This window comes from Rhamphochromis longiceps, linkage group LG10, assembly GCF_057381845.1.
Source record: "Rhamphochromis longiceps isolate RC_006_pf linkage group LG10, R_longiceps_female_GT1.1, whole genome shotgun sequence".
NCBI classification, from domain to species: Eukaryota; Metazoa; Chordata; class Actinopteri; order Cichliformes; family Cichlidae; genus Rhamphochromis; species Rhamphochromis longiceps.
This window is the reverse complement of record NC_140566.1, coordinates 34,989,078-35,006,971: the sequence shown is the minus strand read 5'-3', so window position 1 is coordinate 35,006,971 and position 17,894 is coordinate 34,989,078. Positions and strand designations below refer to the sequence as shown.

At 42.4% G+C, this 17,894-nt stretch overlaps 1 protein-coding gene across 1 annotated transcript; it reads right to left on the bottom strand.

Moving 5' to 3' along the window:
* Positions 1-5,656: 5,656 nt before the first annotated feature.
* On the bottom strand, positions 5,657-11,763 carry LOC146661323 (GTPase IMAP family member 9-like). Its single transcript, XM_085421526.1, has 2 exons — positions 11,739-11,763; positions 5,657-6,717 (listed from the first exon to the last, which is right to left on the bottom strand). The coding sequence occupies exons 1-2, from the start codon at positions 11,761-11,763 to the stop codon at positions 5,801-5,803; spliced, it is 942 nt and encodes a 313-aa protein (XP_085277652.1). The 3' UTR covers positions 5,657-5,800.
* Between the last annotated feature and the right edge of the window lie 6,131 nt (positions 11,764-17,894).

Sequence of the window (17,894 nt, the reverse complement as noted above, 5' to 3'; positions counted from 1 at the left end):
CACTGTCCTACCTTCACATATCTTGTTTGTGGAGTACGCGCTTACACTGCGAACCAGTTTCGTAATTACAAGTCGCTGGAGGCTCACATCCAATTTACTAACGGCTGGGTGCAGATTTGGCTATTTTCAAGCCGCCAAACTGTGAGTACGTCATCATTCAAACCAGGGTAAGTCAGCTGGAGCGCATCGAGTGTAATAGCCATGGTTCACCCCCCACCACAGTTGATGTTATACATTAATCAATGAACTGCTAAAATCTCGTTGTCATATTATGTGTCCATAATTGTAAAGTTGATGCAAACTCCCACATTGATAATCGGGCAACATATTACATCCATTTCATAGGCAGGCTTCCCTACAGTTGTGCGAAAGAATTAGCGAATCGTTACATAACACGCATGTCTGCAAAGTCACTCCATTCGATGTTGGTTCGCAATTTCTATGACCTCCGAAACCACCAACGATAATATTATTAAGCTATAAAGAGTGATATGAACACATACAGTATGTAGAACTTACTGGAATGAAAATGTCCGGTAAGTTAAGTGAACTGGATATCAGCTCGTCTCACGGCTGCTATCCAGGCTGGACGCCTTCTTTTTGTAACGCCGCCATATGAGCTGCCTCATGGTGCTTCCAGATTGGCAAAGAATAAAAACACAAACCCTTTTTAAGCGTATTCCTGTGCCGGTTGTGCGATCGAACATTGCAGCCGACCACACAGCAAGTACGAACCACGGCTGTTGTGTGTGCTTTCGCTCCTTTGTCGCTTGCGCTTTGTTTGGACCCGGAAATGGCGCATCAGGCCAAAATCCTTTCCACGCCCACCCCTGTGACATCACGCTCCAAAGCCCTATAAGTGTTGCTGTCCCTGAGGAGTGTGCTGATTAGGAGTGACACAGTGCATCCACACTTTATCAGCCTCATAGTCTTCACACGCTGTGAATACTGTGAAAAAACAACACGAAATTATAAATTTTTTCAGAAGTTAACTTGTCTTGGAACGTATACACACCCAAAGTGGCGCGCTTTTACAGAAAACCTCCTCCCAAACACACCCCTCCAGGTCTCTTTGCCAATGTGAGCGTAGAAATCTCCCAGAAGAACAACACAGTCACCAGATGAAGCAGCTCCACTGCCCCACTCACTGACCAAACTGTAAGCAACCTTCTCATCCCTCAGTGAAACCTGCAGCATACCCTGCTCACTGCCTTTCACCAACTCCAGACTAGAACAGAGTCCAACCCCAGAGCTGGGCGTTGAGGTGAGCACGGGTATGTCTAGTGAAAATACTGAATATTAACTACAATACTAACACCACGTGTGTTTTAGTGTGTTTGACTCACATGGTGTGGGGCACCTACTGTAAACTGAAGCCTGCTGAACTGAACATTTTGTCAAATTAATGCCAAAAATGATGAAAAGAAGGTGATAAAATGTCATACTTAGATTCACATTTAGATACTTTATAGGAAAGAGTCTAACCTCGCTGACTGATTGCTTTCTTTTTCAGAGAAGCCACAGCACCCTGCGTCACACGCACTGAGGATGTAATAAGATTAACAACATGATCGACTTCTGTGAGAGCAGGATTTAGGTAGCTGCTCTGCACACAGATATAGGAAATGACAGAGGAAGGATCGCTTCCTTAGAGTTGCACACAGAAACCAGCCCTCGTGTTTGTCTTTCCTGGGGAAATACAGGTCTTGCATCATTTAGTGCTTCGCACCCAGGGGTCATGATAGCAGCTGAAGGCTGACCTGAAAAGTGTGATGAAGAGTGACATTCATGTGGTGTTGCATCATTCTGAAAAATTTCCAGTTTTGAGCAACATAAGAAACCAAAAAATAAAAAGGGACATGATAAGTGTTTTCACATAAATGATTCGACTTGTTGTGGATTATTTCCTGGGGTTCACCAACGTCTACACCAGCTTCTACTTGTCATCACAGAAGCTATAGACCCTGTGCACGAGAAAATGCTGACCTCCTGTATTAAGACCTGATGTAGAGTTGACCGTTTCCGGTAGCTTTATTTTGCGGTCAATCGCTAGTGCGAAGATGGACCCAAAAAACACAAAAACGGAAAGATTGCATTAAGTGACAAAGAGCAGAAGGTGGGAACACCCACCACTGCTGTGTCATAAAAACATCACATGCTTAATTTTGACGTTTGAAGAGTGCAGATCGATTGGTTGTTTACATCACTCAACACAAGCAGAGCTGCATTACAAAATCAGAAGCACATCTCTGTACGGGGACACTTCTTATGATTCAAACTACAGGTGAACAATAGTCAAAGGTTCCCCGTTAAGTTGATATCAGCTGGTCAAGTGCACACCTACACAGCATGTCAACAACAAAAAGCCACAGAAATAAATAAATGAATGATTGCTGGTAGGGGTCTCTATATATTAGTATTTACGAAGGGTATGTTGAGATCTTCTTATGGCCTCTGACAGCGGACTCATGTCCGTGCTTGTTCTGCTAGACCTCAGTGCAGCACTGCAGTGGTTTGTATCATATCAATCTAATAGACTTTGTTCACATAAATGGAGAGTCCTCTTTAAACACTAAGGTTCTGGAGTTCCACAGGGTTCAGTGCTAGGACCAATTCTGTTTACATTATACACTCAACAAAAATATAAACGCAACACCTTTGTTACTGCTCCCATTCCCCATGGGATGGACGTAGAGACCTAAAATTCATTCCAGATACACAATATAACCATCCCTCCCAAACAGTGGTCACAAATCAGTCCAAATGTGTGGTAGTGGGCACATCTGCTATATTGAGATAATCCATCCCACCTCACAGGTGTGCCACATCAGGATGCTGATCTGACATCATGAGTAGTGCACAGGTGTACCTCAGACTGCCCACAACAAAAGGCCACCCTGGAATGTGCAGTTTTTTGCGCTATTGGGGGTCTGGGGACCCAGAACCGGTCAGTATCTGGTGTGACCACCATTTGCCTCATGCAGTGCAACACATCATCGCATGGAGTCTATCAGATTGTCAATTGTGGCCTGTGGAATGTTGGTCCACTCCACTTCAATGGCTGTGCGAGGTTGTTGGATATTCGTGGGAACTGATACACGCTGTCGTATACGCCGGTCAAGCACATCCCGAACATGCTCAATGGGTGACATGTCCGGTGAGTATGCTGGCCATGCAAGAACTGGGACATTCTCAGCTGCCATCTGCCCTGAACAATGTGAACCATGATTCATCCGTGAAGCGCACACCTCTCCAACGTGCCAGACGCCATCGAATGTGAGCATTTGCCCACACAAGTCTGTTACGGCGACGAGCTGGAGTCAGGTCAAGACCCCGATGAGGACGACGGGCATGCAGTTGAGCGTCCCTGAGACGGTTTCTGACAGTTTGTGCAGAAATTGTTTGGTTGTGCAAACCAATTGTTCCAGCAGCTGTCTGGGTGGCTGGTCTCAGACGATCTTGGAGGTGAACCTGCTGGATGTGGAGGTCCTGGGCTGGTGTGGTTACATGAGGTCTGCGGTTGTGAGGCCAGTTGGATGTGCTGCCATATTCTCTGAAACGCCTGTGGAGACGGCTTATGGTTGAGAAATGAACATTCAATGCACGGGCGACAGATCTGGTTGACATTCCTGCTGTCAGCATGCCAATTGCACGCTCCCTCATTGCTTGTGGCATCTGTGGCATTTTGCTGTGAGACAAAACTGCACATTCCAGGGTGGCCTTTTGTTGTGGGCAGTCTGAGGTACACCTGTGCACTACTCATGATGTCAGATCAGCATCCTGATGTGGCACACCTGTGAGGTGGGATGGATTATCTCAATATAGCAGATGTGCCCACTACCACACATTTGGACTGATTTGTGACCACTGTTTGGGAGGGATGGTTATATTGTGTATCTGGAATGAATTTTAGGTCTCTACGTCCATCCCATGGGGAATGGGAGCAGTAACAAAGGTGTTGCGTTTATATTTTTGTTCAGTGTACATGCTTCCCTTAGGCAGCATCATCAGAAGCCATAGCATACACTTTCATTGCTCCATCACTCTGCATTTAATCATTACTTATTTTTCATCTCTGGCTCTCAGTGTCTTTTGTCCCGTCTTCCTCCCCTCACCACAGACTGATCGTGGAGATTGCTGGCCATCCCTGAGCCTGGTTCTGCTGGAGGTTTCTTCCTGTTAAAAGGTTTTTCCTTCCCACTGTTGCCGGGTGCTAGCTCACACAGGGTTTTCTCTCTATTGTTGTAGGGGTATACCGTGTAATATAAAGAAGCTTGAGGTGACTGATGTTGTGATTTGGCGCTATAATTGAATTGTGTTTTGCTGTTGTGGTTCTGTTGGCTTCATCAGGTAGTGGCCTTCAGCATACAATGGACTGGTTCACAGGTGAGTCTAAACCAGGGGTGCCCAATCCCGGTCCTCGAGAGCTACCGTCCTGCAGCTTTTAGATGCATCCCTACTCCAACACAGCTGAATCAAATGAATGGCTTGTTATCAGGCCTTTGCCAAACACGATGGCATGCTGAAGAGGTAATCAAACCATTTGATTCAGCTGTGTTGGAGTAGGGATGCATCTAAAAGCTGCAGGACGGTAGCTCTCGAGGACCGGGATTGGGCACCCCTGGTCTAAACCACCAGGAATGGGAATCAGCACCTCCAAGTCTGTTCATGGGGGAGTGGAAGATTAACCGATGGATTGGTCTGTGGTTAAGAGAGAGACTGCACACTTCCTCCAAAGGGTGCATGGGAGTTGCTGACACTTAGAAATATGGCAAAGAGTGTAATCATTTAGGAGAAACTCAGAGTGGAAGTGCAACTCCATATCGAAAGGAGCCGGGTGAGGTGGTTCAGGCCTCTTACTCAGATGGTGGCTGGATGAGGCATTCTGTGAATGTTCTACCAACAGGAGGTCCCGGGGCAGACCAAGGACATGCTGGGGAGATTATATGTCTCGACTGGCGTGGGAACACCTAGGTGCCTCCCCACATGGGCTGAAGGAGGTGACTGAGGAGAGGAAGATGTGAGTTTATTCACTTAAGATGCTGCTCAGCCCCTGATAATCAGGAGAAGATTAATGGGTAGAATATGATATAACAAACACTGGATGATATACATATATACTATATTAAACTGTAACATGAAAGAAAATGGAAAAAATCAGAGGAAACCATGAAGCAAAGTACGATGCAATGTATTTGAATCCAATTTCCTACATTTGATCAGTTTCCTTTGATTTTACATTTAAAGTTGTACAAGTTGTACATGGGAAAATGTGATTACAATTATTATCATGCACACAGTGTTGACTCATGAATAAATACAGTACATTTTCTAATAAGTGAAAAAAAATAAAAGGATACAACAGCAACACAAAGCGAAAATTACCAACAAAACAACAGTTAAACCAATTTTTTCTTTAGTCTTTTGTGGAGGCACAGTTTTTATTTTATATGAAAAGAATAATTCGGTGCTCCTACTTCTGATTGAAAACTGACCTAAAACAGAGTTTTTAATAATCTGAAAGCTTAAACGTTTACCCGTAGCGTTATTATTTGAATAGGGATACCACTCCTCAGCTTTCATTATTAATGTGTTTGATTCATGCATATACAGCAATAATCTGACCTTCTGATTATTTTCGATTGAAGAGTTCAGGAACATCTCAATAATCACTTCATCAACATTCATGATAAACAAACATCTGAGTAAACGTGATTCAGTAAAAACACACGATATGATAATAACCTCACTGTTGATCTTCATGTTAAGCTGACTTTAATGAGTCACAGCTAAATGAATTTCACTGTATAGGACATGCACCGCTTTTCACGGCCACAACTGTAGCTCCAGCTACAGCTCCCACTACAGCTCCCACTGCAGCTCCAATTGGGCCTCCTACAGCTCCAACACCTGCTCCAATAGCAACTTCAACAGCAAGTCCAACACCAGCTCCCAGACCAATACCAGGAATTGCTCCAGCAGCAGCCACAACGGCCTGGATGAACCAGTTGTCTTTCTCTGCCAGTCTCCGTGCTTCCTGGGATGTCATGCCTGGATTTTCCCTCAGAAGTCGGCCCATCTCCTCTTTTATGGCTTTCTCTGCCTCCAGGAATTTTTCATTGGTGTAGCAGCTTCCTCCGTTTCTCTGAACCATTGTGTTGATCTTCTCCAACAGCTCTCTGACCTGAGTGGGATCTTTCTTTCTGTTGTTAAAAACATGATATCTTCTCTGACACTGATCGAGGAAGTCATTGAGAGCTTTACTTTTATGGATAAATGTTTCTATGTTCATGTCGTCGGCCTCCAGGTTGTCTCCATGTGTGAACAAGGCCATAGTGTACTGTGCTGCTGTTTCTCCAAACACCTTCTGAAGGATTTTCACTGTTTCTTGTTCTTCTTTTGTGAATCTGCCAGCCTGTAGCACAACCAGGAACACATGAGGACCAGGAGCAACAAATGAGATTGATCTAGCGATCTCTCTTTTCACCTCCTTTTCAGTTTTGCTGGTGTCGAACAGACCCGGAGTATCAATGACAGCCAGCGCGTGACCACCAAATTCTCCCGTTTCCTTTCGGCACTCTAACGTTACTGTGGAAGGAGATGTTGTGGATATAAAAGTTCTTGTTCCTAAGATGGTGTTTCCTGTTGCGCTCTTCCCAACTCCAGTTTTCCCAACGAGGACTATCCGGAACTTGGGTTCTTCCTCTTCTTCATCATCTGCCAAACAATGTTAAAAACATGACGCTGATGTTAATGTTGATCAGATGTGTACATCTGACATTTTCGTTCCATTTTCCTTTGGAAGGAAATGTTTTTTTTTTTAAAACATCAGCTCTAAAAAGTATGCTTTAGTTATCTGGAGCCTAAACAGTAGTAACAGACAGTACCAGGCTGCTGAGATGGATGAAGGAGAAGCAAAACCTTGCAATTGTGATGAATTTTGCAAGAAAGAACTGCAAGAACGTTATATTAATACGAACTTTTAAAACAGAAGTTACATAGAATTTACAGGAAGCAGAGGGTCTGTTTTACGTGTGGACCAATCCATCTAAAATCAACCTGTTTTTACAACATTAACATTATCGTGTTAAAATGTTTAATAACTGGATATTTACAATATGAAAAGGTTCAGCAATCCCATATTTCAGCACACACTAATAGAGATTGACAGACCACGTGACTTTCGCGCATTGCATTTTGCATTTTGTATAAGTTCATACTCAAGTTTAAAACAACAACTACACTAAAGCTATTCTGTTATACCTGTATGCAAAAAAAAATATTTCATAGTTCAGCAACACTGATCAATCTAATAAACTTAAACCTACACCATCCTCCCTATTCTGGTATTTTAAAGAGTACTTAGCGTAAATATTAAGCAACCTAACTAATAGGGTTCCAACTCCCAGCAGCAACAAAAATAAATAAATAAAAAATAGGGAACCACCCCTCACGCTCCACCTCATGATGCTTAATCGACATAATCAACCTTAATTTGATGCAGTGTGAAAAAAAATGTACAGAAATCAATTATTTTTCAAGAAATATTAAATAGATTCAACATCTTTCTTCAGCAAAATTGCAGACTGCACAGATGGTACCTTCCCAAAGGAAAAAGTACTATAGCTTACTAGGGTATATATATTACCATAGACTTAATAGTCACTATATACAGTAATTGACTTCTATTCCTTTTACATCAAATTAAAACTTTGGGTGTCAGATAATTATTTATTAAAAGCTCGACATTTTAAATGAGAATAAGAAAGAAAAGTATGTCTTTGTGCCCCCTTTTCCCTGTTCATGCCGTATCGGCCCCCCTGGCTAAACTTTGCTAGATCCGCCCCTGGACAGTTACGTCAGCTACGTAGAAAAAGATCCTCGAGTAGAAAGTAATATTAAATAAATTCTAACAACAGCTGATCAAGCTTAAACGTGCTGCTGTTGTTCAGCCGCTGGTTTCCTCTTTCTGGTGCAAAGTGGGCCAAAAACAAACCAGAGAGACTCACGACAGAAAAGCCGATCAGCTGATCGTTAAGCAGTTTCATGACTGAAGTAGCAGCAAGAGGAGGCAGTCGCTCCATATATCGCTTGTTAAGCTTAACGCAGGAATGCTTTACAAACATTCAGAGATGGACTTACACACTTGCTTTACTTCTCTCGGGATAACTTTGTCGGAGATGAAATGCCGGGTTGCTAGCGAAGCTCCACATGCTATCCAGACCACCGACAGGTCCCGCATGCCACAGCCGCTCTATCACGTGATGCATACTGCTCCGACGTGCTAACGTTCTGAGGTGAGTTACGGCGTGTTGCAAGTTTTGTGAGGTGCTTTCGTGATATTTAATGGATCGATTACATTTTTTATTTTTCTCCGATATCCGATCCAGTAATTTAGGTCAGTATCGGACCGATACCGATACGTAATATCGGATCGGTCCATCTCTAGTACAAAGACAGACTTGATGAAAACTCAAAGAAAAGATACGAGGAAAAAATCAAAGGAGCGAAAGGGTCAGACCCTTACGAGCACACAGAGTGGACAAAAGACGTTAGCGTGCTGCCCAACTTTCACCACGCTCAGATTTATAATTATACGGTTCTTGGAGTGAGTGCATACACTCATGAAGTTTAGTAACTTCAGGTCACTGCAACAAGCCCAGGTACAGTTTACCGACGGATGGGTGCAGGACCTTGAAATGCACCGTGTAGAACGAAAGACCATCGTACCTATCATAAGTTTACCAGTCTCACAAATCGTCTCCATAAATACACATTCGTTAACCGTTTATTAATACGACCTTTGAGCTCAATGGTAATTAATTAGTAGTGGAAATAATTTCTGGTTCATTACAGAAATGTAGCAGTGACCAGTGTTGGTCAAGTTACTTGAAAAAAGTAATCAGTAACTAATTACTGATTACTTCCCCCCAAAAAGTAATCCCGTTACTTTACTGATTACTTATTTTAAAAAGTAATAAATTACTTAGTTACTTAGTTACTTTTTAAAAACACGATTTACAACCTGAATAGGTGATAAAGTGATAGATCTTTCAGCCCAATTCTACTTTTTCTGCATAATCCATCATACAAAATGTAATCAAATGGAAAAGTCTCTTTTTTAACTTGTTTTATTAGTTAAAGTAACGCGTTACTGCCCATCTCTGGCAGTGACAATTCACTATTTATGCACAATAAACAAAGGAGCATAGCGCGACAATTTCTGTTCAGCGCCAGACTTGCTTGTAACCTATATCACCAATTATGTTATGAAAATGACATATTAACTAGAGATGGCACGATACCACTTTTTTATGTCCGATACCGATACCGATATCATAAATTTGGATATCTGCTGATACCGATATGAATCCGATATAGTGTTTTTTAATCAACAAAACTGTTTTTTAAAATATCTTGCTGCATTTTGCAAGTCTGCAATTTCATACTCAAGTTTAAAACAACAACTACACTAAAGCTATTCTGTTATACCTGTATACAAAAAAAATATTTCATAGTTCAGCAATACTGATCAATCTAATAAACTTAGACCTACACCATCCTCCCTATTCTGGTATTTTAAAGAGTACTTAGCGTAAATATTAAGCAACCTAACTAATAGGGTTCCAACTCCCAGCAACAACAAAAATAAATAAATAAAAAATAGGGAACCACCCCTCACGCTCCACCTCATGATGCTTAATCAACGTAATCAACCTTAATTTGATGCAGTGTGAAAAAAAATGCACAGAAATCAATTATTTTTCAAGAAATATTAAATAGATTCAACATCTTTCTTCAACAAAATTGCAGACTGCACAGATGGTACCTTCCCAAAGGAAAATGTACTATAGCTTACTAGGGTATATATATTAGACTTAATAGTTACTATATACAGTAATGGACTTCTATTCATTTTACATCAAATTAAAACTTTGGGTGTCAGATAATTATTTATTAAAAGCTCGACATTTTAAATGAGAATAAGAAAGAAAAGTATGTCTTTGTGCCCCCTTTTCCCAGTTAATGCCCTATCGGCCCCCCTGGCTAAACTTTGCTAGATCCGCCCCTGCACAGTTACCAGCGTCAGCTACGTAGAAAAAGATCCTCGAGTAGAAAGTAATATTAAATAAATTGTAACAACAGCTGATCAAGCTTAAACGTGCTGCTGTTGTTCAGCCGCTGGTTTCCTCTTTCTGGCGCAAAGTGGGCCAAAAACAAACAAGAGAGACTCACGACAGAAAAGCCGATCAGCTGATCATTAGCAGTTTCACGATTGAAGTAGCAGCCGGAGAGCGAGAGGCAGTCGCTCCATATATCGCTCGTTAAGCTTAACGTGGGAATGCTTTACAAACATTCAGAGATGGACTTACACACTTGCTTTACTTCTCTCTGGGATAACTTTGTCGGAGATGAAATGCCAGGTTGCTAGCGAAGCTCCAAATGCTATCCAGACCACCGACAGGTCCCGCATGCCACAGCCGCTCTATCACGTGATGCATACTGCTCCGACGTTCTGAGGCGAGTTACGGCGTGTTGCAAGTTTTGTGAGGTGCTTTCGTGATATTTAATGGATCGGATTACATTTTTTATTTTTCTCCGATATCCGATCCAGTAATTTAGGTCAGTATCGGACCGATACCGATACGTAATATCGGATCGGTCCATCTCTAGTATTAACTACTAAAAAACACTGACCTTCGTGTAAATGCTTGGAGCAGACTAACCTGTGAGCTGGAGTGTTCTGGGACGTTATATTTGATCTTTGAATGGCTGCAATCCAGACCATCCGTCGCCTGTTTGTCACTTCGGAAACATGGCTCGAACAATTTCTCTTCAACGACATAATCCGATAACAACCGATCTCTTTACCCGTCGGCTTCCCGTGGCTGTCATGCGACCGGCTATTGCAGTTAATAATACAACAGCTTCTTGACATTTTTGTGTTTCTTTTTATCGCTGTGTAACTGAGTTCAATTGAAAGCCTGCGTGCGCTAGTACCTCTTGCCACGAGTTCCCAGAATCCTTTGCGGTTCTACCCGTGAATGACGTCACATTTTCAATCTCTATATAATATGCATGTTAAATTTTATATTTGGGGTGAAATATCAAGTCTTTTCAAGTAAACCGGTTCAAGTCCAATTCAAGTCCCAGGTCATTGGTGTAAAAGTCCAAGTCAAGTCACAAGTCTTAGAACATTTTTTCAAGTCAAGTCTAAAGTCATAAAATTAATGACTTGAGTCTGACTCGAGTCCAAGTCATGTGACTCGAGTCCACACCTCTGGCTCTTTGTTACTTCGGAAACATGGCTCGAACAATTTCTCTTCAACGACGTAATCCGATAACAACGATCTCTTTACCCGTCGGCTTCCTGTGGCTGTCATGTGACCGGCTATTGCAGTTAATAATACAACAGCTTCTTGCCATTTTGTGTTTCTTTTTATCGCTGTGTGACTGATTTCAATTGAAAGCCTGCGTGCGCTAGTACCTCTCGCCACGAGTTCCCAGAATCCTTTGCGGTTTTACCCCTGAATGACGTCATATTTTCAATCTCTATTTAAAAAAAAAACATAAAAAAACCCCCAAAACAATTACTGACTGAATATGTTAGATCAGATTCTACAAATAATAATAAAAACATAAAAACAACAAAAACAAAACAACCAAAGAAATAGAGAAGAGAACATAAGTGCTAAAAACAGACGTGTAGTGAGCTCTATTAGTTTCCATGTACTTACCTAGCAGAGCATATGTGCTGTCCATGTTTGTCCCTCTGTAAGCGGCTTGTTTGTAATTGTGTTGCATGTCTGACTGCTTTCTGTTTATAGTGTCTCAGTATGAGAGTCTGCTTCTAGTCCTGCCCTCAAACATGTGACATCGTTATACGCGCTCACAGATAGAAGAGATGAGGAAAAATGGGTAACCCAGGTTACAAATGTTACCATGATGCAGCTATAAGAAAAGAACAACTTGAACAATGAATGACATCAAATACAACGTTTGATTACAACAGCTGATTGAGCTGAAAATTAATTGCAATTTTCCTCTGTAGGTCTCTGTGGACCTTGTTTACATCCACAACACTAATGGTTGCATTTAACACGTCATAATCTACGCTCATATACTCATAAAGTAAAAAAATCGTTTGTGGCAATGGTCCTAACATGATGTGGTGGTGTGACCGTGAGTTTGGGAACTGTGGGGGAGACCCAAGCCAAACCCATGTGCTGTTACTGTGGCCGAGAGTGAAAGAGAAAGTTTCATATGCTCCAATGACTGGACAGAAAACCGCTGCAAGTGTTACGCAAGAAAAGAAGGAGAGTATTCATAGTAGGAATTATGACCGCTGGCCCCAGTCTTCTCTAACATTTGGAATAAAAATGGCTGCGTGGAAATGAACCCTCCAGAGAGGGCTTCTTTAACAGAGTTTAGACTGTTAGACTGTGTTTTAGTGTTTCCACTGAGATCTCAGTGAAGTGGTTTAGAGGATGTGGGGGTAGGGAGGGGGGATCTGGGTTTAGCTCTATGAAGATCAGTCATTTTATTGGTTCTATATTCAAAACATTGTTCATTCTTTTCCAATGAAGATGATGAAGATTCAGTGTGATAAGATAAGATAACCTTTATTAGTCCCACGCGTGGCAAATTTGGTTTGTTACAGCAGTGGACAGTGCAAAGTTGCACAGAAAAATTAGAAGAAGAAAAAAACACTGGAATAATATATCCATAAGATATTGTACACAATAGAATAGAATAAAACGAAATGCTTTATACAATATGAGTACAATACAACGATGCCAGAAAGAGTACTGCAATAGATGGGTAGACCGAGAACCAATCACAGTTAGTTTTAAAAGGATTCTGGACGTGTGACCGTGGTTAGTGATGGAATGTGAAAGACAGTAGTTCCCTGAATTTCATCTGGTTGTCACAATCAACGGAAGCAGGACCCAAACACAGACACGTGAAAATGAAACTTCTAACGAGCTGTTTATTATGGCTGATTAAGCAGTACAAAAAGAAAAAGGCCAAGTCAAAACAAAAGTGGACAAAACCTAAACTGGGAAATTAGAAACATGAAAAAACCCTAAACATGGAAACCTGACAAAAAATATCTGAATATCTGAAAGTGTGAAATCCTGGAAACATGGCAGGAACATAACAAACGACCTGACCGAGAATGAATGACAGCAGAACATAAAGGGAAGTGGACGCACACGGGGTACACCGTTGACACACATGGACATGACGCCTCATGGGAAGCAAAACTAAACACAATGACCACGGAACACGAGGCTGTCAAAATAAAACAGGAAGCAGAGACACAAACTTAAGTGGGATAGTTAAGGAGATGATGGGAGACAAAGACATCACCAAAACACACAAAGGGCGAGGGGGACTTGACAGATGTGACACTATAAGGCTTTGGAGTTGACATCACGCCGCAATGCATTGTGGGAGTGCGGCGCCATTTTCGGGGTCTACGAATCAAAACAAACACACTGTGTTGGAACGACGACTACAAGATGCTTAAAAGCAGCTCAAAAGAGAATGAACTGTATAGAGACCGATTTCATTCAGAGGCGACGCGGCAGTACTTGCAGAAAATAGCGTGCATTGGAAATGTGGACCCGTATGAAACACGGCCGTGGAGTAGAAACCCTGAAGACCAACCGCTATTGACGTAGCCTGACATATTCTCGTACCTTGTCAGCGCGTACAAGTCGTCATTCAAACAAAGGTAAGTCAGCTCGAGTACTGCGTGTGAAATGCGTTTGATTTCCCTGCAAATATTCATATTACTGCAGCATAAATTCATTCATGAGGGGAAATTACAGTGAGAACATGTGGAGGCTGTTAGGTGTATAACACAGTGAGTTCAGTGCATTGATGAGACACTGTCCTGAAGGATTTAGTTATTCTTTATGGTTAAAGAAATTGCAATCATTTATTCATGTTTATTATAAATAATCCTAATTATATATCTTGCTTCCATGTTTGTATTCTGTGTCACTAAAAATACATTTTATTGTAGTTTTATACTTTGATCAATGACCTGCAGAATCTCCTTATCATATTAAGGGATTCATAATTGTCACTTTATGCTTTCTCCATCTCTAAAGTGATGACATCCTTGCATTACATCCTTTAGGTTCATTTTCTGCAGGCAGATTTACACTATAACCTGCAGCGTTCTATAGATGGACACATAAAGAAATGAAAAATTACATGTATGTGCTAACTTTCTAAACACTTTGTTACATTTATGATAAAGTAGATTAAACACATTTGTGTCGGCCTTGGCTCATAGTTCTTGTCTTTAAATGAACTTTGTCTGTGTGTGTTTCAGGTCCTGCACTCTCAAAGACTGAATGAACCAGCATTGCAGCCATGGGTCACTGTGAGCATCACAGGGAAGGTTGAAGCCGCCCACTGCAGCTGTATGGCCGGAGTCGCAGAGACCTGGAGCCATGTCGCTGCTCTTCTGTTTAAAGTAGAAGCAACAGTGTTGATCCGTGGCACAAGGACTGTTACAGATGAACCTGCATACTGGGTTTTTCTGGGTAATATGACCAAGATACAGCCAGAGGTTGGCCATAAGATAGACTTCTCCTCTTCAGCTGCCCAAAAAAAGGCTCTCAATCAAAACATAAACAGACCATCTGTAGTGACAGGTAAAAGGAGCCGTCCTCAAAACAGAAACCTCCCACCTGCTACTGTGGAGGAGTCGTCACTGCTATAATGCCATCATGTTTTATCTAGGGGTCTAGATTTATGCCTGTAGTGCACTGCTGTGTAAATAATTTGCATTTACTGAATATGTACTGACTGAGTCCCGCTGTTCAAAACTTGAATAAAGAAACAAACTAATTTTTGCCTCTTTTTTTAAAATTAAAACCACTTTATAGAACATCACATCAGTTACAATGATGATGTCATTTATAGTTTACAAATGACAAAATGTTTACACAAAATCATGACAGTGTTTACATGATATCACCCACTACTAACATTACTTTATTTACTGTGTCTTTTGAAAAAATACAGCTATTTATACAGCAAAAGACTAAAGAATATTTAACAGGAGCAGGTTTCATTTTCCCTGGTTTTATTATCACACTGTTCGCCAAACGCAGCAAACCTTCACCATCTTATCCAGGAGGGTCACCTCTTCACCCTCACATGGAAGAAGTAATCTGATTGGCATGGTGGTCTGTTTGAAGCAGGTCCCTTGTGTAGCACTGGAACCCAGTCACGATGTTTCATCCATTTCATCGGCTGGTTTGCTGCAATAATGCCAAATAATTAGCAAGTCTATAAACAGAAGGTAGTTCTGCAAAATCATTCAGTAGGATGTTTGTTCTAATTTGCTCAGAGCGCATCAAAAATAAAACTAATAGGCTATAAAGATATGAACATATTTAGAACTTACCGGAATGAAAATGTCTGGAGCACCAACAGATATTTGGAGATGGAAGAGAACTGCACGTCAGCTCGTCTCACAGCTGCTATCCAGGCTGGACGCCTTCGTTTGGTAACATCGATACACGAGCTGCCTCATGTTGCTTCCAGGTGAGGAAAGAATGAAAAGATAAACCCTTTTCAAGCTTATTCTCTTGCCGGTCGTGCGATCAAACATTGCAGCCGACCACACAGCAAGAACGAACCATGGCTGTTGTGTGTGACTTCGCTCCTTTTTCGCTTGCGCTTTGTTTAGACCCCCGAAAATGGCGGCTCGGGCCAAAATCCTTTCCACGCCCACCCCCGTGAGTGAGTCAGTAATAAGCCTTAAATATTACTGAATCACTTTAAACCAATAATATAATAATTCCCAGGTCTTGTCCACACATATGTGGGCATTTTGTAAAATGCTGCTTTTTCTCAGTGTTTTGGCCAAAGAGGTGAAACTTTTTAGATGCAGAAGGAGAATGCAGATCACCCAACCCTCTCCCCGGCCAGCGGTCTCAATAGACCAAGTACACAAAATCCTGAGGAAGATCACCCCCCGCAAGGCAGACCAGACAACATCCCTGGACAGGCCCTTAAAGCATGTGCAACGAGCTGGCTGATGTTCTCACCTCCATCTTCAACCTTTCCTTCAGCCAGAGCATCGTTCCCACATGCTTCAAAACCACAACTATGATCCCTCACCCCAAGAAAAGCCCAGCCACCTGCCTAAACGACTACAGACCAGTTGCACTCACTCCAATTATTGCAAAGTGTTTTGAGAGAATGGCGCTGGCCTACATCCAGAGCAACATCCCAGACACTCTGGATCCCCTGCAGTATGCCTACGGCCCAACAGGTCCACGTCAGACGCCATCGCTGCTGCCCTTTACTGCTCACTCTCCAACCTAGAAACAATGACTCCTACATCAGGGTACTATTGGTTGATTACAGCTCCGCCTTCAATACTCTCATCCCACACAAACTCATCCACAAGCTGGCAAAACTCGGCCTGCACCCCACCCTATGTGACCGGCTACAGGACTCTTTGACTGGCAGGCCACCGTCCATCAGGATCGGCAACAGGACTTCAGCCAGCATTATTACAAACACTGGCGTTCCACAGGGTTGCGTCCTCAGTCCCACCCTCTACACCCTGTACACCCACGACTGTGTCGCCTCCAACAAAGAGAACATCATACGAGGCGGCTTATAGGAGAGAGGCGGCCGGTCTGGTGTCATGGTGTGAGGACAACAACCTCACCCTCAACACTGATAAGACAAAGGAGATGAAAGTGGACATGAGGAAGAAGAGGAGGCCTCACCAGCCGCTGTTTATCCGGGAGCGTGAAGTGGAAAGAGTGAGCAGCTCATCTCAGAGGACCTCACGTGGACACCGAACACCACACAGCTGGTCAAGAAGGCCCAGGAGCGGCTTTATTTCCTGAGGAGGCCGAGGAAATTTGGTTTGTCTGCCAAGATCCTCAGCAGCGTCTAGCAGAGCAGCACTACTGCTACGGACCGCAAACGCCAGCAGAGAGTGATAACAACTGCAGAGAAGATCACCAGGACTCTGCTGCCCTCTCTGCAGAGCATCTATCATCGCAGACCCCACACACCCCCAACACGGACTGTTCTTCTGTCCTCGGGGCGAAGGTGAAAGTGATGAAGTGTGAAATCTAGAACATCTCGACTCAACAACTCCTTCTTCCTCACTGCCATCAGACTCTTGAACAGCGAAACTACCTCAAATGCAATTTTGCACATCAGGACACTTTGCACATGTTTTTTTGCACATTAAGCTCCTTTGTACATCCATCTACATTGACATCTGCATACACACGTCTTCACTTACTTATATTTTGTACTTATTTATTTATCTCCATTATTTTTCTATCCTTATTTTTTATCTTATTTATCGCATTCTTTTAAAACTTTACCTAACTTGACATTTGTGTTTGGACAGCAAATGGAGGAATTTCATTGCACAGAGAAAATTTCTTCTGTATGACAATAAACACTTTGAATCTTGAAGGTGAGTCCTTCGTCTGTGTGGTTAGGGTCACATCTCCACCCGTTGCACCGACATTCTCTTCACAGCACTTGGGTTTGGCTTTTGCATCGTCATGTGGAGATAATTCCCCAAACTAAAGCTGAAACCTTCATTTAAACACACGCCTGTATGTTTGATCGTAGCCTCGGTGAACTGCTCTATCTACACCGACAGACGGGGTCTAGAGGGCACGTGCACAGTCAGCAAAACCAAAAAGGAAAGCCACGCAGCTAAACGTGCGCTAAACTGCTAAAATCTCAAATGTTGCTGTCATCATTTGAACAGTAACAGGAGCGACTCTTGAATTAGGCTGTGCATTTACTTATAATGGAAGCTGTGCTGAAACTCGAGGGTGAAAGTGGTTGTAGGCGGAGGGAGGACGGTGTTTGTTTCT